General features: G+C 53.2%; 1 protein-coding gene across 5 annotated transcripts in view; it reads right to left on the bottom strand.

Moving 5' to 3' along the window:
* The window catches only part of SCAF11 (SR-related CTD associated factor 11), an 867,779-nt gene that overhangs the window by 714,140 nt on the left and 131,841 nt on the right, over nt 1-21,798 (bottom strand). For all 5 annotated transcript variants that reach the window (XR_015295546.1, XM_086919086.1, XM_086919088.1 and 2 more), the window contains exon 5: nt 19,285-19,379. Coding sequence is in view for 4 of the 5 variants with exons in the window: in XM_086919086.1 (XP_086775212.1) it covers nt 19,285-19,379 (95 nt within the window). In the remaining variant the exon portion in view is untranslated. The remainder of the gene's footprint in view (nt 1-19,284; nt 19,380-21,798) is intronic.

The raw sequence follows: 21,798 nt of genomic DNA, 5'->3' as shown, positions 1-21,798 counted from the left end.
TGAGGTAGCCAAACTCTAGGACTTCAGGAGCCAGATCGCCAGGTTGAGCTGTTGCGGATCTGGGTGCTGAATGTCGCCATGGCTCTGCGTCAGAAGGCTGGGAGTGAGATGAAGCCTTTGATGCGGTACCACGGAGAGTTCCAGAAACGTGGTGTACCACGGTTGGCGAGCCCACGTTGGAGCAACCAGGATGAGAGTCATCGAGTGCTGCCTGAGCTTGCGTGCCACCAGCGGTATCAGAGGTGCTGGGGGAAAAGCGTACGCAAATCTGCCTGACCAGTTCATCCACATCGCATTGCCCTGGGATTGCGGGTGTGGGAACCTGGCGGCGAAGCTTTGGCATTTTGCGTTCTCCTTTGTGGCGAACAGGTCTATCTCTGGATGACCCCACCTTTGGAAGTACGGTTGGAGTACTGATGGATGTATCTCCCACTCGTGCATTTGATGGCTGTGCCTGCTGAGCAGGTCCGCCATCTGGTTGTCTTTGCCCGGGAGATGCTCTGCCATGAGGAAGATGTTCCTCTGAATGGCCCACTTCCACATGCTCTGAGCCAGATGAGACAGCTGCGGAGAGTGTGTGCCTCCCTGCTTCTGAATGTAGTACATGGTTGTCATGTTGTCCGTCCGGATCAACACGACCTTGTTGCACAGATGTACTTTGAACGCCTTCAAGGCCATGAAGATTGCTATCAGTTCCAATACATTGATGTGCATCTTCCTTTGCTGTAGTGTCCATAGTCCCTGCACTGTGTAGTGGAGTACATGCGCTCCCCATCCCTGGAGAGAAGCGTCCGTCGTCAGGATAATCTGTGGCACAGGGTCTTGGAATGGTCGGCCCTTGCAAAGGTTTTGTGGATTCCACCAATGCAGAGAGTTGTATGCCCGACCGCTCACCAACACTAGGTCTGTCAGTTGCCCATGAGCCTGAGTCCACTGACGTGCTAAGCACTCCTGAAGCGGACGCATATGTAGTCTCGCGTGCGGGACAATGGAGATGCAGGAGGCCATCATGCCTATCAACTGCATGAACACCTTCGCTGGAAGCGAGTGTTGAGGTCTGAATCGTTGGATCAGCGTTTGGATACTGGCGATTCTCACTGAATTTGGCTGCGTAGTGGCTGCCAGAGTGTCTATTGTCGCGCCCAGATACTGTCGTACATGGGCGGGCTGGAGATGGGATTTCGGGTAGTTCAGAGAGAATCCCAGATCGTGCAGGAGATGAATGGTGCGGGACACTTGGTCGGCGCACTGCTGTTCTGTTTTTGCCTGAATGAGCCAGTCGTCCAGGTAAGGGTAGACGTGGACGTTCTGGCGGCGTAGATGCGCCGCCACAGTCGCCAGGCACTTCGTAAAGACCCTTGGCGCTGTGGTGACCCCGAACGGCAGAACCCTGAACTGGTAGTGCTGGTCTTGGATCGTGAATCTGGGATACTTCCTGTGGGAAGGATGCAGGGGGATATGAAAGTATGCATCTTTTAGATCCAACGTAGCCAGGAAGTCCCCCTGTTGAAGCAGAGGGAGTACCTGCTGCAACGTGAGCATATGGAAATTCTCCGAGAGAATGTACCAGTTGAGGGGCCTGAGGTCCAGGATGGGCCGTAGGGATCAGTCCTTTTTGGGGATTAGAAAGTACAGAGAGTAAACTCCTGTTCCCCTTTCTTGCAGTGGGACGAGCTCTATTGCCCCTTTTTGCAGCATGACCTGAACTTCCAGCTGCAACAAGTGCAAGTGCTCGCCGGACATAGGACAGCTTCTTGGAGGTATGTTTGGTGGAGTGGAAGTAAGTTCCAGACAGTAACCGTACTGGATAAGAGACTTGACCCACCTGTCCGTGGTTATGGATCTCCACGCGGGCAGGAACTGCTGGAGTCTCCCCCCGACTGGTGTTGTGTGGTCGGGGGCAGTGACAAGGCGTCACTGCTTGTTGGCGGTGGTGGACCTGGAGCTGTTGTTTCCACGTCCCCTGCCTTTGATGTTGTTGCCTCTGTAGCCACCTCTACCCTTGTTGGTGTAGGAGGTTTGGGTATTACTTTGATAATACTGTGTGGACTGCGATGCCTGACCCCTTGAGGTGCCTCTGGTATTGGAGCGGCGAAAGGAATCACCCCGAAACTGCTGAGACTGTAGGGCCCCCATAGACTTAGCAGTGTCTGTGTCTTTCTTCATTTTTTCCAGTGTCGCATCCACCTCAGGGCCGAACAGGTGGTCAGGATTAACTGTTTGGTTCAGGATGGTTGTTTGTATATCCGGTTTGAAACCTGATATCCTAAGCCATGCATGTCTTCTCAGCAACACACTAGTGTTGATTGCCCTGGAGGCTGTGTCAGCCACGTCCAGCGCACATTTGATGGAAGCGTTTGTGATGAGCTTTCCTTCCTGAATTAACATTTCCCCTGCCTCCTTGTACTGGTCAGGCAAGTGTTGCAGCAGTGTTTCTATGGTGTCATAATGAGCCCTATCGTAGCGTGCAAGTAGGGCCTGCGTGTTTGAGATACGCCAAATATTAGCTGCCTGTGCAGCAATCCGTTTCCCTGAGGCCTCAAATATTTTAGACTCTTTGTCTGGGGGAGGAGCGTCACCAGTGGTCTGCGAGTTCGCCCTCTTGCGTGCGTTGGATACCACCAACGAGTCCAGTGGCAAGTGTCCCTTGATGTATGTTGGATCCGAGGGCGCTGCCTTATATTTTTTGTCAATGCGAGGATTGATGACACACGCCCGGGTGGGCTCTTTGAAGACCTCAGTCGCGTGCTTTAGCACTCCCTTGAGCATTGGCAATGTCTTGACTGACTTTTCAGCCACTGAGAAAGTGTCAAACAAAAAGTCCACATCCACAGGATCTGAGTGCAGCTCGACCTCATGGTTAGCTGCAGCTCGCTCAATCAAAGCGTTGAAGGCTGCCGAGTCCTCCGTCGGTGAGGTCTTTGCAGCAAAGAGCTGCGGTTCCTGACCCGATTGCGGGTCGTCCGGGTCGCCTCCGGCAGACCAAGGCTCATGTTCCTCCTCCGGATCAGAGTATGCCGGATAGTTGTACTCAACCTCCTCATCGTCACCATCCCCTGCGGTGGAACGCGGTGGCGAATGTTCTAAAGCTTGTGGAGAGGCAGGCTCCATCGGGGCCGAAGGACCCGCAGAATCCTTCTTATTTTTGAGAGGAATACGAAAATGTTCCAACACCGGCTCCGTGGTGATTTTCCTCTTGAGGAGAGACAGTTTTCCGGTATTGGCGTCGATGATGACCTCTCGACGCTCTTCCTCTGCAAGCGGCTGGAGCCGAGGCTTCGCCACCACCAGTGCCGCTTCGGGCGTCGACACCTGCTTCGAGGGCACACCTGCCCCATGCTTCAGAGCGAAAGCCTTCGGCGCCGACTTTGGCGGCAGGGTGAAGCGGATAGGCGTTTGCGCCTTTGTGGGCTTTGTTGTGTGCTTCGGCACCACATCCCCTGGTTCGGGAACCACAGCGTCCTTCCGAATCCGTTGCAGGGACTCCGCGACCTTCTTCGTCAAGGCCGTGGAGGGCTTGACCGGCTCGAGCGTTCTCCCCGAGTTGGGAGTCGGGTCGGCGAGAGGCAATGTCTTCGGAGCCGACACTTCACGGTCCCTGTCCCCGACGGGCGGAGCCGTGGAATCGCCTTGACGCTTCTTCGAAGCTTTCTTCGGGTCATTGACCTCGACCATCTTCGGCGCCGACGCGGCCGCGTCGGTCGACTTAGTCTTCGGCGTCGATCCCGAGGCCTTCGGGTCGGCCATCTTGGCACGGCTCTTCAGGTCGGCCATTTTGAATTTTTTGGAAGACGACGCCTTCTGCACCAGTGCAGCTTTCACTTTCGGTTTCGAAACCGGAGGAGTGGATCCCAATGGCTTCACTTTCGTTTTTCTTAACGGGAGTGGCGCCTTAGAAATGTCCGTGACCGGGCCCGGAGGCGGGGCTGCTGGACTAGTAACGAGGTCTTGGGTAAGGCCCGAAGGCGATCCCTTGACCTGGGCCGCATGAAGGGGATTGACCCCTGAGTCAGTCTGGGGACGCTCTTCCTCCGAGCAGTCCCCCACGGTGGCAATTGCCCCATCGTCGTCCCCTACCTCGTCGCCGGCTTCGTCAAAGTCTTCGTCTCCCGCGTCATAGGCATCCCCCTCAGACGCGGGGCTAGAGTCCGAAACCCGCATGACATCGTCGTCTTCAACAGATTCTTCGAAGATGTCGTCCGGCGGGGGCGCAGAGGCTGCCGATAACTGGGCCTGGAGTCTAGCGGCCCGACGAATCTTTAGAGTCTTCTTGCACCGGAACTTCGAGCAGGCCATACACCTGGCCTCATCATGGTCCGGTGACAAACATTTGTTGCACACAGGGTGCACATCGAGGTGTGAATACTTGGAGGTGCACACCGGGCACCTTTTGAACGGAGTCCGTTCCATGTCTGGAGCGTCGAGTAGGCCCGTCCGCGCCGAGAGCACGTGGATGGGTAGCAAGAGTTCGGAGCTGAGAACAGACAAACCCCGAACGAAACGATACCGACGCCCAGCCTAAAGACCTTTAGGTCTCGAGTTAGAAAAGTTTTACAACTATCGATTCCGACAGAGGGAACCGAAACACATCCGAACCCAATGGCGGAAAAAAACAATCTGGGGCGGGGGCGATGCCCATGCGCACTGTAGTCCAGGGGAGGAGCCACCTATCTCGTGATACTTCGAAGACTCTTCCAGGACAACAATGTGCAATCATCCGGACCCAACACTAGGCGGCGATTTATGCACAGATATGAATTCAGCAGCCCACATGCCTCGAACGCATATTTAAGTCCATATTTATGAACTGGAAAATCAATCCCCCAACACATACATCCGCACATAGCGCTTCATACTCCTTACATGGTGCCAAAGCTTATTTGCAGTTAGGTAGCATGCTACTCTGCAGGAGCGCTTGAATGGAACAGTGTGTATTTCTGCTGAGGAATGTTCAAATGTCATGTGTAGTGACCAGTTGTGTTTGGACTATGTTTGTTGTACTGCACTTTGTCTATAGTGATGTGAAATGAGAGACAGATAGGAAACTTATGATTATAAGCCACTTGAAGATCTGCGTGTAGGGGGTGTGGAGGGCAAGTGTTTGTGTTGTATTTGTGCTGCAGGGACTGTTCTTACTTTGTTGATGGGAACATAAGCAGAGCTTATGCATGGATTCATGCGTAGGACTAGGAGGGATGTGGAACCATCAACCAGTCAACCGTTCATCCCTACATTCATCCACACATCTGCATTTCCATCCACCGGTGCCTTCATCCATCCATCCATCCGCCGCCCAATCACCCCCTTACAGAAAATTGCAGTCAGAGTCCAAGATTCCCCTACAGGCGGTGCCGCTAACACATCGACATCACATGTTTTACTTGCACAAGAGGCTCACTATCGTTAAGAGAAGTACTCTATTCGCTTACTACACCAGACGTTTAAGCACAGACTTCCTCACACACGGCAGATACAGTACAGTATAGGCAGCAGTAGTGCAAGGTTCCATCGCACCAAGGGAAAACAGGCAGAAGCAGTGCAAGCTTATCTGGCACATGAGGAGAAAAGCACCGTACAGGAAGCAGCGAAACCTCTGACAGACAAGATGTTAACGAATGTGTGCAGTATTGTATGTACGTCTCTCGGATTAAGAACCATGACGTACCCATGGTTACCTCCCACATCCGGGTACCGGGGGCGGGGAGCCGGCTGAAGCGTTTCCGGGTCAGCAGAGGCGGCTGCTACAGGTAAAGGGTGCGCTGGGGACGCTGCGTCCGCTTCCACTCGGGAGTCGCGTCAAAAGCGCCAGGTGAGTCCGGGGGGGGGGGGGGGGGGGGGGGGGGAGTTCTGTGTGTGTATATGGGAGGCAGCGGGGGGGAGGGGTCTGTGTGTGTGTGCGTGACCTGATCCGTTTACGCCCACATCACTTGTCTCCTGTCTCCCTGGACTCCTTGAAAGCAGAAACGATTGCAATAGAGTTTAGCTGCGACGATCTGTTCGCAGAAACCTAAAAAGGGGGCAAAGGCTGCATGCTCAGGGATGGAGATTTTTCAGGTGAGACCACCGCTTCGAGAGGTAAGTTGGGATCCTGGAGAAGAGGTAGGTATCCCAAGGAAGGCACAGGGGACTGTAGGGCGCCGGGGTGTCTTTTGGCATCAGGAAAGCTTACCCCCAGCTGGTCGCGGTTGGGGGGGGTCCCTGGTTCTGAGGCTGCAGGCGTCGTCTGGGACGTCGAGGAGGGACTTTGGGCACTGAACTTCGGGTCCCAGTCACCAGGGGGACGTCCTCATGGTCTTGGATCACCCTGGCACGGGCCGGGCTTGGCAGGTGCAGAGTGGGCTGGATTTGCGGTTCCTGGCTGGCACCAGGGGCTGCTACAGGCGCCGGGGAGGAGGGCGGGCGATATGAATGTCAGCAGCCCTACATGCCAAGAACAGATGCATACTGGTAAGTAGCATTTGCAGTTCGAGGCATGTGGGCTGCTGAATTCATATCTGTGCATAGAATACATAGCAGTCCTCCTATTATTGGCAGCCGCCCGTGCCAGCTGCAGCAGTTTGGAAAAGTGTTTTGAGAACAGCCTGACCAACAGCTGCCTGCTGTTTAGAGTGCACGTCTATACAGTAATGTTTAGTAAATGTAAGTGTGGTAGACCATGTGGCTGCTCTACATATATCCTCTAAGGGAATGTTCCCAAGAAAAGCCATAGAGGCCCCCAACTTTCTGGTGGAGTGGGCTCTTGGTGGAATTGTCAGAGTGCATTTAGCCTTAGCGTAACAGATCTGAATACATTTCACGATTCACCTAGCGATACCAGCTTTGGAAATAGCGTTACCCTTGTGGTGTGATGCAAAGGCAACGAAAAGCTGCTTAGTTTTTCGAAAATCATTTGTCCTGTCAATGTAGTACATTAGGGCTCTTTTAACGTCAAGGGTGTGGAGCATCCGCTCCGCCAGCGACTCAGGGTTTTGAAAAAACACTGGCAACTCAATTGTCTGGTTCATGTGGAATTGAGATACAACCTTGGGTAGAAATTTAGGGTTAGTGCGGAGCACCACCCTGTTAGCATGGACTTGGAAAAAAGGTTCTTGGATGGTGAGGGCCTGCAATTCACTAACCCTCCGTAGCGATGTAATTGCTACTAAGAAAGCCACTTTCCAAGTCAGAAACTGAAGCTCACAAGAGTGTAGTGGCTCGAAAGGAGGACCCATCAGCCTTGTAAGAACCACATTGAGGTTCCATTCTGGAGCTGGTGGTGTCCGTGGTGGAATGACCCTTTTGAGTCCTTCCAGAAATGCCTTGATAGCAGGAACCTTGAAAAGTGATAGGTGTTGCCTATTCTGGAGGTACGCTGCCATCGCAGACAGGTGAATGCGGATGGAAGAATACGCCAAATTGCATTGGTACAGATGGAACAGGTAACATATGATGTTCTGAATGGAAGCATCCAGCGGGTTAATGTCGTGGTTTGCACAATAAACGACAAACCGCTTCCATTTAGCCGCATAACATGCTCTAGTAGTGGGCTTTCTTGCCTCCCGAATGATATCCATGCAATCGGGGGAAGATTGAGGTAGCCAAACTCTAGGACTTCAGGAGCCAGATCGCCAGGTTGAGCTGTTGCGGATCTGGGTGCTGAATGTCGCCATGGCTCTGCGTCAGAAGGCTGGGTGTGAGATGAAGCCTTTGATGCGGTACCACGGAAAGTTCCAGAAACGTGGTGTACCATGGTTGGCGAGCCCACGTTGGAGCAACCAGGATGAGAGTCATCGAGTGCTGCCTGAGCTTGCGTGCCACCAGCGGTATCAGAGGTGCCGGGGGAAAAGCGTACGCAAATCTGCCTGACCAGTTCATCCATATCGCATTGCCCTGCGATTGCGGGTGTGGGAACCTGGCGGCGAAGCTTTGGCATTTTGCGTTCTCCTTTGTGGCGAACAGGTCTATCTCTGGATGACCCCACTTTTGGAAGTACGGTTGGAGTACTGATGGATGTATCTCCCACTCGTGCATTTGGTGGCTGTGCCTGCTGAGCAGGTCCGCCATCTGATTGGCTTTGCCTGGGAGATGTTCTGCCATCAGGAAAATGTTCCTTTGAATGGCCCACTTCCACATGCTCTGAGCCAGATGAGACAGCTGCGGAGAGTGTGTGCCCCCCTGTTTCTGAATGTAGTACATGGCCGTCATGTTGTCCGTCCGGATCAACACGACCTTGTTGCACAGATGTACTTTGAATGCCTTTAAGGCCATGAAGATCGCCATCAGTTCCAATACATAGATGTGCATCTTCCTTTGCTGTAGTGTCCATAGTCCCTGCACTGTGTAGTGGCGTACATGCGCTCCCCATCCCTGGAGAGAAGCGTCCGTTGTCAGGATAATCTGTGGTACAGGCTCTTGGAACGGTCGGCCCTTGCAAAGGTTTTGTGGATTCCACCAATGCAGAGAGTTGTACGCCCGACCGCTCTCCAACACTAGGTCTGTTAGCTGCCCGCGAGCCTGAGTCCACTGACTTGCTAGGCACTCCTGGAGCGGACGCATATGTAACCTCGCGTGCGGGACAATGGAGATGCAGGAGGCCATCATGCCTATCAACTGCATGAACACCTTCGCTGGAAGCGAGTGCTGAGGTCTGAATCGTTGGATCAGCGTCTGAATACTGGCGACTCGCACTGAATTTATTGTCGCGCCCAGATACTGCCGTATGTGGGCGGGCTGGAGATGGGATTTTGGGTAATTCAGTGAGAATCCCAGATCGTGCAGGAGATGAATGGTGCGGGACACGTGGTCGGCGCACTGTTGTTCCGACTTTGCCTGAATGAGCCAGTCGTCCAGGTAGGGGTAGACGTGGATGTTTTGACGTCTTAGATGCGCCGCCACAGTCGCCAGGCACTTTGTAAAGACCCTGGGCGCTGTGGTGACCCCGAAAGGCAGAACCCTGAACTGGTAGTGCTGGTCTTGAATTGTGAACCTGAGGTACTTCCTGTGTGAAGGATGCAGGGGAATGTGAAAGTATGCATCCTTGAGATCCAGAGTAGCCAGGAAGTCCCCCTGCCGAAGCAGAGGGAGAACCTGCTGCAGCGTGAGTATATGGAAATGTTCTGACAGAATGTACCAGTTGAGTGGCCTGAGGTCCAGGATGGGCCTGAGGGATCCGTCCTTTTTGGGGATTAGAAAGTACAGAGAGTAAACCCCTGTTCCCCTTTCTTGCAGTGGAACGAGCTCTATTGCCCCTTTTTGCAGCATGACTTGTACCTCCTGCTGCAACAAGTGCAAGTGCTCGCCAGACATAGGACGGGTTCTTGGAGGTATGTTTGGCGGAGTGGAAGTGAGTTCCAGACAGTAACCGTATTGGATAAGAGATTTGACCCACCTGTCCGTGGTGATGGATTTCCACGCGGGCAGGAACTGCTGGAGTCTCCCCCCCGACTGGTGTTGTGTGGTCGGGGGGCAGTGACAAGGCTTCACCGTTTGTTGGCGGTGGAGGACCTGGAGCTGTTATTTCCACGTCCTCTGCCTTTGACGTTGTTGCCCCGGTAACCACCTCTACCCTTGTTGGTGTATGAGGTCTGGGTGTTGCTTTTATAGTATGGCGTGGATTGTGATGCCTGACCCCTTGAGGTGCCTCTGTTATTGGAGCGGCGAAAGGAACCACCCCGAAACTGCTGGGACTGCAGGGCCCCCATAGACTTAGCAGCGTCAGTGTCTTTTTTCATTTTTTCAAGGGTTGCATCCACTTCAGGCCCAAACAGGTGGCCTGGATTAACTGTTTGGTTTAAGATGGTTGTCTGTATGTCTGGTTTAAAGCCTGATATCCTAAGCCAAGCATGCCTACGCAGTAGCACGCTAGTGTTTATAGCTCTGGAGGCGGTCTCAGCCACGTCCAGTGAGCACTTAATGGAAGCGTTGGTGATAAGCTTCCCCTCCTGAATTAACATTTCAGCTCCCTCTTTGTACTGATCAGGTAAGTGCTGGAGAAGTGTTTCTAGGGTGTCATAGTGTGCCCTATCGTAGCGTGCAAGTAGGGCTTGCGTGTTTGAAATGCGCCAAATATTAGCTGCCTGCGCAGCAATACGTTTTCCTGAGGCCTCAAAGATCTTTGATTCTTTGTCTGGGGGAGGAGCATCACCCGTGGTCTGCGAGTTTGCCCGCTTGCGTGCGTTGGATACAACCAAAGAGTCCAGTGGCAAGTGTCCTTTGATGTACGTTGGATCAGTCGGCGCTGCCTTGTATTTTTTGTCAATACGAGGATTGATGACTCTCGCCCGGGTGAGCTCCTTGAAAACCTCTGGCGCGTGCTTTAGCACTCCTTTGAGCATGGGCAATGTCTTGACAGTCTTTTCAGCCACCGAGAAAGTGTCAAACAGAAAATCGACATCCACTGGGTCCGCATGGAGGTCGACATCGTGATTGACCGCAGCTCTCTCAATTAGAGCGTTGAAGGCCGCAGAGTCCTCTGTTGGGGAAGTTTTTGCAGCAAACAGCTGCGGCTCCTGTCCTGACTGAGGGTCCTCAGGGTCGCCTCCAGCAAACCATGGCTCATTGACCTCCTCTGGATCCGAGTACGCTGGATAATTGTACTCCTCCTCGTCTCCGTCACCCTCCCCAGCGTTAGAGTGAGTGGGTGAGAGTTCAAGGCCTTGTGGGGATGCAGGCTCCATAGGGGCAGAAGTACGCGCAGAGTCCAACTTCTTTTTGAGTGGAATACGAAAATGTTCCAACACTGGCTCCGGTGTGATCTTTTTTTTAAGGAGAGAGAGTTTGCCTGTGTTGGCGTCGATGACAACCTCTCGACGCTCTTCGTCAGCGAGTGGCTGGAGCCGAGGCTTCGCCACCACCAAAGATGCTTTAGGTGTGGTCACCAGCTTCAAGGGCACCCCAGCCCCATGTTTCGGAGCGAAAGCCTTCGGCGTCGTCTTTGGCGGCAGCGTGAAGTGGATCGGCGTCTGCGCCTTCGCCGGTTTATGTGGAGGCTTCGGCGCCACATCCTTCGGTTCGGGAGCCACTGCACCCTTCCGAATGCGCTGAAGGGACTCTGTGACCTTCTTCGTAAAGGACGGCGAGGGTTGGACCGTCTCGAGCGAGTCCTCCGAGTCCTGATCCGGGTCGGTGATCAAAGGCACTGTCTTTGGAGCAGACACATCACCGCCCTTGGCTTTGTCGATCGTGATCGGCGCAGCCAGAGCTTTGGGGTCGTCCTGACGCTTCTTTGAGGCTTTTTTAGGGTCATCGACCTTCTTGGCGTCGACGCGGCCCTTCAGCGCGTCGACCATCTTCGGTGCAGACGCAGCTGCGTCGGGCGTCTTCGCCTTCGGCTTCGACACCGGTGTCTTCGGGTCGGCCATCTTGGCGTGGCTCTTGATCTCGGAGGCCATTTTGGACTTCTTCGGCGCCGAGGCCTCTGGAGCCTTTGGTCCCACCAGTGCGACTTTCACTTTCGGTTTCGATACGGATGGTGCGGATCCTGATGGCTTCACTTTCCGTTTCTGTACCGGCAGTGGCGCATCTTTAATGTCCGTGGCCGGGCCCGGAGGCGGGGCCGTGGGACGAGTATTGAGGTCTTGGGTAAGGCCCGAAGGCGATCCCTCGACCTGGGCCTTATGCTGGGGTTCGGCATTAGAGTCAATATGAGGATGCTCCTCTTCCGAGCTATCCTCCACGGTGGCAATGGCCCCGTCGTCGTCCCCTACCTCCTCGACGACTTCCTCGAACTCTTCATCTTCTGAGTCGTAGTTCTCATCGTCCGACGCTGGCTCAGAGTCCGAAACTTGTAGGACGGTGTCATCTTCAACGTCTTCTTCAAAGATGTTGGCTGGAGGGGGTGCCGATAACTGGGCCTGCAGTCTCGCGGCCCGACGTAGCTTGAGAGTTTTCTTCGACCGGAACTTGGAGCAGGCCATACACCTGGCCTCGTCGTGGTCCGGCGACAAGCATCTGTTGCACACTGGGTGCACGTCGAGGTGCGAATACTTAGAGGTACACACCGGGCACCTCTTAAACTGAGTTTGTTCCATGTTGAAGTAGTCTGGAGCGTCGTGTAGGCCCGTCCGCGCCGACAGCACGCGGAGGGGCAGCAAGTGTTCGGAGCCGATAAATAAGCCAACCCGAACGATGAACAATACCGACGCGAGTCCTAAAGACCTTTTGGTCTCAAGTTAGGAAAGTTAAACAACTATCGATTCCGACAGAGGGAACCGAAACACATCCGAACCCAATGGCGAAAAAAAACAATCTGGGGATGGAGGCGATGCCCATGCGCACTGTAGTCCAGGGGAGGAGCCACCTATCTCGTGATACTTCGAAGACTCTTCCAGGACAACAGTGTGCAATCATCCGGACCCAACACTAGGCGGAGATCTATGCACAGATATGAATTCAGCAGCCCACATGCCTCGAACGCATTGTTTACAATGTGTAAGGCAGAGGGTCGCGGTGCTGCAGCGTGATCTGAAGCCAGACTGATAGACGTGCAGGAGATACATAACATTTCTTTTTAACTTCCCAATTTGGATAGACAATATACAATACATGCAGCTTGCGTGTTGAACACCTGCCTTTCTTTTTTAGCTATATTCTTCAGAACGCTATTTAAAATGTCCATTTAATTTTTAAACCTACTTTATATACTCCGTGTTATGCCATGTTTTTCCACTTTCATGACTCTGCCTTTGTTTTCAACATGATTAGACAGGCACCCAATTTACCAGTAAAAAAAAATCTTCGTCCTAATTCAATATCTTCCTTCAGCAGTGCCACCTTGTTGCACAAGTTACTACTTGTGTAACAATATATCTGTAAGAGACATTAGTTAGTGATAGATTCCTTACCTTAGAATATCCCCAGGCGTCAGACTGGATCCAGAAAGTTTTGCGTAGCAGTACCCTTGCGCGTCGGTAGGCGTCGTCTGCGGCTCCGCGTCAGTCGTCGGCGGCGCCGTGATGACGTCGTCGGAGTACTTAGACGCCGCCTCCGCGTGCTGACGTCAGTTCTTAGCCACAGCTTTTCCGCGCCAGAAGCGCAGAGCCATGACAAAAACCGACACTGGTGCCAAGAAACTAGGGCCCTGAAAGGTGCATGACCTTAACCCTAGATATCGGTTCGCAGAACGGGGAGGATGGGTGGGTCGGTAAGGAATCTATCACTAACTAATGTCTCTTACAGATATATTGTTACACAAGTAGTAACTTGTGCATCTGAAAGAGACACGTTAGTGATAGATTCCTTACCTTAGAATAGATACCCCAGCAATATCATCCCCGTGGTGGGGGGTCTGCGAACCAATATTCACACCAGAAAGTCCTGGAGAACGGAACGGCCAAAGTAGCCGTCCCTCCGGACCTGACTGTCCAGGCAGTAGTGCCTAGCAAACGTGTGCAACGAGGCCCACGTAGCTGCCTGGCAAATGTCCTGCAAGGGCACACCTCGGCCCAAGGCAGTTGTAGTGGCCGTGGCTCGAGTGGAATGAGCCCTCAGCCCAACAGGGGGTTCCTTCTTAGCCAAGGAGTAAGACGCCTGGATGCACATGATAATCCATCGAGAAATGGTTCTCTTGTGCACCACTTTCCCTTTCTTAGCGCCCGCGTACCCAACAAAGAGTTGATCATCCACCCGGAACTGGCATGTGCGATCCAGATAGAACGAGAGCGCACGTTTTGGGTCCAGACGGTGGAGCCTCTCCTCCTCTCTCGAGGGGTGTGGAGGCGGAAAGAAGGTGGGCAATGTGATGGACTGCCCAATGTGGAAGGCCGTGACCACCTTAGGCAAGAAGGAGGGCCTAGTCCTTAAAACAACCTTGTCCGGATGGACTGAAAGGAAAGGAGGCTTACAAGAGAGAGCCTGCAGCTCACTCACTCTCCTGGCAGAGGTGATGGCTACCAGGAAGGCAGTCTTCCAAGAAAGAAGGCGAAGAGGACAGTTATGAAGTGGCTCAAATAGAGCGCACATCAGAAATGTTAGAACCAGGTTCAAGTCCCACTGAGGCATCACGAAGGGAACAGGAGAAAAAGTATGAGTGATGCCTTTCAGGAATCTGTTTACGATAGGGGACTTGAACAAAGAAGGTTGGTCAGGCAGCCTCAGAAAGGCTGAAAGAGCCGAAAGATAGCCCTTGATAGTGCCCAGAGCAGAGCCCTGCTGGGCAAGAGAAAGAAGGAAGAGAAGAACCTCAGAGAGAGGGGCATGGAGGGGATCCACAGCCTTTGCTGTGCACCATGCCACAAATCTGTTCCACCTGCAGGCGTATACTGTCTTTGTGGAGGGACGCCTGGCTGCCAGAATGATGTTGCAAACTTCAGGAGGCAAGTCAAATGGCCTCAACTGTCGCCGCTCAATCTCCATGCATGGAGGTGGAGACTGGACAGGTTCGGGTGGAGGACCGTCCCCTGCTGCTGCGACAGAAGGTCCTCCTGAAGAGGCAGACAAACCGGGGGATCGACTGACAAACTGAGTAGCTCGGGATACCAGTACCTTCGTGCCCAGTCCGGAGCCACAAGGATGACTTGTGCCCGGTCGCACTTGATCTTCTTCAGCACTCTGGGCAGAAGAGGTATAGGCGGAAAGGCGTACAACAGACCGCAGCTCCACTCGCGACGAAAAGCGTCTCCGAGCGAGTGCCGCCTTGGAAATTTCAACGCGCAGAACTGATGACATTGCGCGTTCTCTTCGGTGGCGAATAGATCTAACCAAGGCTCTCCCCATCGCAGAAAGAGGCCTTGCGCCACGTCCGAGTTCAGACGCAATTCGTGATCCATCGAGCACCGACGGCTGAGTTCGTCCGCCATGGCGTTCAGAGAACCTGCCAGGTGTTGAACCACCAGAGTCACGCCCTGATGTTCCAGACATTGCCAGAGGCGCAGAGCCTCCTGGCATAGGGTCCACGACCCCACCCCGCCCTGTTTGTTGCAGTACCACATGGCGGTGGTGTTGTCCGTGAACACCTGCACTGCACTCCCTCGGAAAGACGGGAGGAATGCTTTCAGTGCCAGACGACTCGCCCGGAGCTCCAACAGATTGATATGGAGCCGGGACTCCGCCGGAGACCAGATGCCTCTGATCTCCGCCTCTCCCAAGTGACCTCCCCAGCCCTGGAGGGACGCGTCCGTCACAACCACGTGCTCCGGTTGGGGAAGGGAGAGGGATCTGATCCGCTGACCCATTCACGGTCCGTGAGCCACTACTGCAGCGGTCTCGCAGTGCCCTCCGAGATCAGGACATGGTCGGACAGGTTGCCCCGGTGCTGGGCCCACTGAAACTTCAGGTCCCACTGCAGAGCCCGCATCTGCCACCGTGCGTGATGCACCAGAAGGATGCAGGAGGCCATCAGCCCCAGAAGCCGCAGCGTCAACCTGACCGAAACCCGGGATAACGGCCCGAAGATCGGAATCAGGGCCTGTATATCCCGAACCCGCTGTTCGGGCGGGTAAACCCAAAACTGCGCCGAGTCGAGAACCGCTCCGCTGAAAAGGAGCTTCTGAGAGGGGCACAGGTGTGACTTCGGCACATTGATGGAAAATCCCAGCCGGTGCAAGAGATCCGCCGTAGTCTGGAGGTGGTTGACGACTGCCTGGGGCGAGCCCGCCTTCAACAACCAGTCGTCTAGGTAGGGGAAGACTGAAACCCCTAACCTGCGCAGGTGAGCTGCGACCACCGCCAACACCTTCGTGAACACCCGTGGGGCGCTGGTATGGCCGAAGGGGAGCACGGTAAACTGAAAGTGCTCGAGGCCTACCATGAACCGCAGGTAACGCCGGTAGGCCGGCAGGACGGGGATGTGGAAGTATGCGTCCTGCAAGTCCAACGCTACCATCCAGTCTCCTGGGTCTAGGGCAGCCAAGACCTGAGCTAGTGTCAGCATTTTGAACTTCTCCTTCCGGGGGAAGCCGTTGACGTTCCTCAGATCCAAGATAGGGCGTAGGCCCCCTTTGCCCTTCTTGGGTACCAGGAAGTAGTGGGAGTAGCAACCACGTCCTACTTCTGGCCCAGGAACGCGCTCGATGGCCCCCTTGGCCAAGAGGGCCGACACTTCCTCCTGCAGGAGCCGCAAGTGATCCCCCGATACGCGGTGGTGTTGCGATGGCATGGCTTGAGGGGTCGTCTCGAAGGGGAGGGAGTAGCCCCTTCGGACGATCTGCAGCACCCACCTGTCCAAAGTGACTGTGCGCCAGTGAGAGTGGTGATGGCAAACCCTGCCTCCCACTGGCGTCACATGGGCCGAAAAGCACGGACTAGGAGGGTTTAGAGGCGGATGCTGCGGGGGCAGGTGTGGACTGGCTCCGCTTGTTTACCCAACCACCTCCACGGCGGTTTCCACGGCTGCCGCCGTGCTGGGCGACAGTTTGCGGCGAGTGGCTGGCGGCACGTGTGGGGACGCCCCTTCCCTGGACGCGAAAGGCACCCATTTGCTGGCGCGGGGCCGAGAGGCCCAAGGACTTGGCTGTAGCCATGGAGTCCTTAAAGCGCTCAAGCGCGTGGTCTGCCTTGTCGCCAAAGAGGCGACGGCCATCGAACGGCATGTCCATGAGTGTATTCTGGACGTCTGCCGAGAAGTTGGCGGATCTCAGCCAGGCGTGGCGTCGTATCGCCACCGCCGTAGCCATCGCTCTGCCCAGCGAGTCAGTAGTATCCAGTCCGCACCGGATTGAATACTTCGCTGCGTCCCGGCCCTCCAGTAGGGCTTGGCCGAGTTTGGCCCGTACCTCCAACGGACACTCTGGCAGCACTTCCGCCACCGTTTCCCACAGAGAGTGGGTGTAACGGCCCAAGAGGCATGCGGTGTTGGAAGACAACAGTCCCAAGCTAAGGGACGAGAACACCTTTTTGCCATAGGCCTCGTACCTCTTGGATTCCCGATCGGGGGGAGCCGTCGGGAAGGCGGTCTGGGAGTTAGAGGCCTGGATAACCAGACTCTCGGGGGTGGGGTGGGTGGACAGGAAACATGGGTCGCCCGGGGCCGGGCGGTGGCGTCTGGCCACGTTCCCATCTACAGGCGAACCTGTAGCGGGCCTGGACCAAGTGCCCAAAAGAACGTCCGTCAAGGCCTCATTAAACGGCAGCAGAGGCTCCATGGAGCATGACTGCGGCTTAAGGACCTCAGTGAGGAGGTTAGTCCTCACGGCCGCGACGGGGAGCTCAAGGCCCAAGGCCTTAGCAGCCCTCATCAACACCACACTGTATGTAGCGCCCTTCTCCGAAGCCACGGTAGGAGGGGAGACGAATCTAGTGTCTGGAGAGGTGTCCAGGCCACTGGCCTCCCCAAGGTCTCCTGTCCAGTCCATGGTAGACTGACATTCCCTTGTCAGAGGGTCCTCAGACCCCTCCCAATTCTCCTCTTCCCCCATCTCCTGAGATTCAGGGTCATAAGTGAATGAGGACGGTTCATAGAAATGAAAATCTCCGAACGGCGCCAAGAGCGGCGCCAATAGGAGTCTTCCCGACGTCGGAACCGTTTGAGAGGAGGCATCGGGGCCGGCGCCGCCCGAGGACTACGCCGGAGGAGACACCACACGGACCGACCCCGGGGGGGGTCGTAAGGTCCACCGGGGACGGTCCATCGCCCGAGGAGGGTCCAGCGGCACCGGGCCCGAAGGCACCGACGACGCCGGGGCCGCTGTACCCTGCGGCGCCGGGCCCAAGGGCACCGGCGGTGTCGGGATCGAGGGGCCGGCGGCGTCGAGGCCGAAGCACCCGACGGCGTCGGGGGTCGTAGCTCCCGACCCACTAGGGCCCCCAGACGGGTTCACTGGGCACGAAGGCGCAGCGGAACCCGTCGGAGGAGAAAGGGACCTGATGGCCATGAGGAAACGCTCGATCTCCTCCGGCGTCGCGTTCAGCCCAGGGACCGGGGGTTATGGGGCCGAACGCGGCGCCCGCGACTCCCGAGGAGCCGCGTGGGCGGTGTCACCCGAACCCCCGGCCGCATCGCGCGAGCGTCGGGGGGGGGAGTCGGAAGAGCGATGATGTCTCTTCGACTTCTTGTGCTTCTTACCTGACTACGGACCCGGAGGAGTGGCGCCGACTGCCGGAGCTGTGGCGGCTCCGTCCCCGCGACCTGTCCCTCGACCTCCCGTGGGACCGGGACCTCACACGGCGCGGGGCCGACTGGCGGATTTCGAGTCGCCTGCGGGACCGCTCCCGCCTGGCCTTCCTCGAAAGGGCCCGACAGTCGGAGCAGGCCTCGTCGTCATGGTCGACGCCCAAACACATCAGGCACAGGCGGTGGGTATCCGTGACCGACATGGTACGGTCGCACTCGTCGCAATGCTTGAATCCGGGCATCCCTAACGGCACCGTCGGAGTCGTAAAGACTTCGAAGTGGATCAAAAAAGATCACAAAAGTTTAGTCAGAAAGTGACTAGGGAACTGCTCTTTCCAGATCTGCGCTGGCTGGCGCGGAAAAAAGAAGAACTGACGCGGAGGCGGCGGCGGCGGCTAAGTACTCCGACGACATCATCACGGCGCCCACGACGCCGACGACGGATGCAGAGCCGCAGACGACGCCTACCGACGCGCAAGGGTACTGCTACGCGAAACTTTCCGGATCCAGTCTGACGCCTGGGGATATTTTAAGGTAAGGAATCTATCACTAACGTGTCTCTTTCAGATAATAATTACGTTGGTGACAGCAGGTATCTGTGGAGAAGGAGCTCCTATGACTCACCTCAAGACTTGCGCACATGTGGGAGACATCTTGTAAAATGTCTAGTAAAAGTATCCCTCCACAGCCTCAGCAATAAACCTCACCACACAAGACAGAAGTCAGCGGCCTAATACGGACACAAAGAGTCCCTTTACTGAGACTGCTTCTAGCATGAGAACTTCTTGCAAACAGTATTCAAGACCAAAATGTAAATAGCCACATGAGATCTACGATAACTGCTGTTGGGGATTATCCATCTTCTAAGGAGTGCTGAACTTAAAAACTGCCTTCAGCAGTCATCAACCCCAACAAGTGGATACCCATCACAAACCAGCAGTTTACACAACAAATCTATAAACGTAAATATGTTTTGACAAGGAGCTAGATGAAAGCCATTTGTACAATTGTGATCATAAATATACTTGCTAAGAGGATCATGATTAACTCCTATACCACTGGACTTCTGCAATTGATTTTGTATTAGATTTTAATAAACAGTTACTCAAAGGTTCCAAGGCCCATCTATGTGCTTTCTTCGAGAACACAAGCAAATTTATTTTCATTTATGTTGTCCCTGAAAAGGGTGATCCAAGGCCAAAGCAAAATCTTGCTTTAACGAGATTGTTGGCATAAACATGTTTAATTGATCCACTGACCTGATGTAGCATTTACTATTTGCAATGAAGCTTGTGTTCTGATCACAGGTACAATTTCCCTTTTCATGAGTGGTTCTATTTTGAGTAACCTGAAACTGAAAAGAAAATACAATGTTCACAAAAAATGGACAAAAGATAAACAAAAGCAGTGTAGACGTGTATCGTACCAAATATCCTCATTGATCCCACGCTCAACTTTCATAGCCTCACTGCCTAGTAGCCTCAACTATTCAATTTAAACCAAAACAATTAGAAAAAGAGAATCCACTATATTGTTTTGTTCCTGGCCCAAATGTAGGCAATCAAATATTAAATATAGAAATGATGAACAAAAAAATTGAGATTCAGTTGTAAGGAGTCTTAAGAATTTGCCTAGTATCCAACTTTTATTGATGTTCTAATAGAATACTTTTTCCAATCAGCCCAGCCAATGCATTTCGTCCTCTATGGACTTCATCAGTGCTGTAAATCGAATTAAAATATGATACATCACTCATATGTAATGCATATTTGACATTACAAAACCATTTATACAGAACTATAAAATCACCCACAGTTCCTTCCTCAGCCCAAGACTCCACATATAATAAAATCTTTAACAGAAAAACATTTTCATTTTCCAGTGTTGTCATCATTTATGCAATATATACATAGCCCTACAAACCACAGTTCCCTACCTATTTACAATTTTTTTTATTGCATTACACCTTCCAATGATTTATTTATTTTTAACCTTTCACATTCATACAGTCACGGTCAAGTGCATAGATACACTGGATTGAGGTAGACAATTAGGTGATTTGCAGAATAGTTAATATCAGTGACGAAGTGGGCAACAATTGAATGTGGATTCTGCACCTAGATTGGTAGTTGTTAAATATGCAGATTCTCATAGGATTAGTGGACTGAAATGGAGGGTGAGGAATTGGTTGATATAAGGCCTGGATAGGGGAACCTTAGGGGGACTAAGAACATACTCAACTGGTGCTTCTAAAATATGCCTACCCCCGGTGTACCTAACCTAAGCCTAGTACGGGGGAAGGAGTATGTGAGCTGCAGTTTAAGTTAAGTTAGTTTTGCCAAGAATCTGAATCAAGAATTCTCTAAGGGTCTAATCAGCTCCGTACCTTGGTTTTAGAATGAAGGAGGTCTTGTATCTCTGTCTCAGGACTCGATCTCCCAGCAACCCGCAAGGGTGACTGGAAACACTGGAGCTGGATTTCTCGGCAGGAGAAAAGACAGCGTCTCTCTCAGTGCGTCAAATGGGAGGGTTGGCTTCCTTCGGCACTCGCATCAGCTGGGCTTTGGGTAAGTAGATAGCCGCTCTGCTCCAAACCACCGTGTGTTGCTTAAGGCAAATGCTGGTATATTTATACCTGGAAGGTGCAGAGTTTGACATAAGGTTGGACATAAGACGTCATTAAGAACTGTCACTAACTGGCAGTTCTTTCAGGACTTGCAGGAGTTCTAGGACAAATCAAAACAAAAGCAGGGGGAATTCCCGGGATGCTGGAGGTTTGGTTTGTTTAAAGAATGAGTCGTACTTTCTAGGAGTCTTAGGGGAGTAGCCTTGCCGTATTTGGACTGCATTGGCTATGACTAAATATGGATATGATTCTTATGCCTTTATAAGGATATGATTTGTTATAACCACATAAGGGCATAAATCAGGAATATTTAATTAGGGTCCTAGATACGTTCACAACAGTGAATCTACAGCTCTTCATGCCAAGAACAGAAACTTCCTGGGTAAGTAACATTATTCGTTCAAGGCAAGCAAGCGGTAGACCACATGCTTTGCATAGACTATACAGCAATATTCTCCCAAACCGATGGCTTACAATGTGGTTACTTACCAGTAGAAGTAGTTTTGCAGCTTGAAGAAATTTCTGGATTCACATGATGTGCATCATTCCGCTATCTAGTGGCTGGGTCCGGAATGGTCTTTTTTCTTGTTTTGGTCGCTGTCAACCACCATTTATTTATAGCTTTATATAGCGTGAATATGACCCCGGGGGTATCAGAGCGCTTCACATAAGGGTTGTTAGGAGACATAGATCATTTGAAGCCATACGTCAGACAGTATCCTGGAGGTCGACGTGCGTGGAGGCCATCTTCGGATTCTTTCTGTTTTTCTTAGGTTTTGTAATCCTTGAGATGGTTTTGAAAAGATGCTGATGTAGTCCTTTGCTTTCCCACCGGGTTGTGTTCCTTTTAGGGGAGGCCGGGTGGGTCGCATGTGAATCCAGAACATTCTTCAAGCTGCAAAACTACTCCTACTGATAAGTAACCATTTAGTTTTGCAGCGTGAATCCTTTTCTGGATTCACATGCTGTGGCTCAGATTATGTAGTGGTGTCTCCTGGTCTCAGGAGGCTGTGGTGAAAGGAAGACCTTGCAAACAGGTGTTGAAGCACCCTCTGTCCAATTTGAGCTTCTTTATTCATTTGTACATCCACACAATAATGCTGTGTAAAGGTGTGGTGATGCCCATGTTTCTGCTGCGCAAATGGAA

This window comes from Lissotriton vulgaris, chromosome 1_1 (assembly GCF_964263255.1).
Source record: "Lissotriton vulgaris chromosome 1_1, aLisVul1.2, whole genome shotgun sequence".
Taxonomy (NCBI): domain Eukaryota; kingdom Metazoa; phylum Chordata; class Amphibia; order Caudata; family Salamandridae; genus Lissotriton; species Lissotriton vulgaris.
Note: the sequence above shows the minus strand (reverse complement) of the source record. Positions and strands in the feature narration are given on the sequence as shown.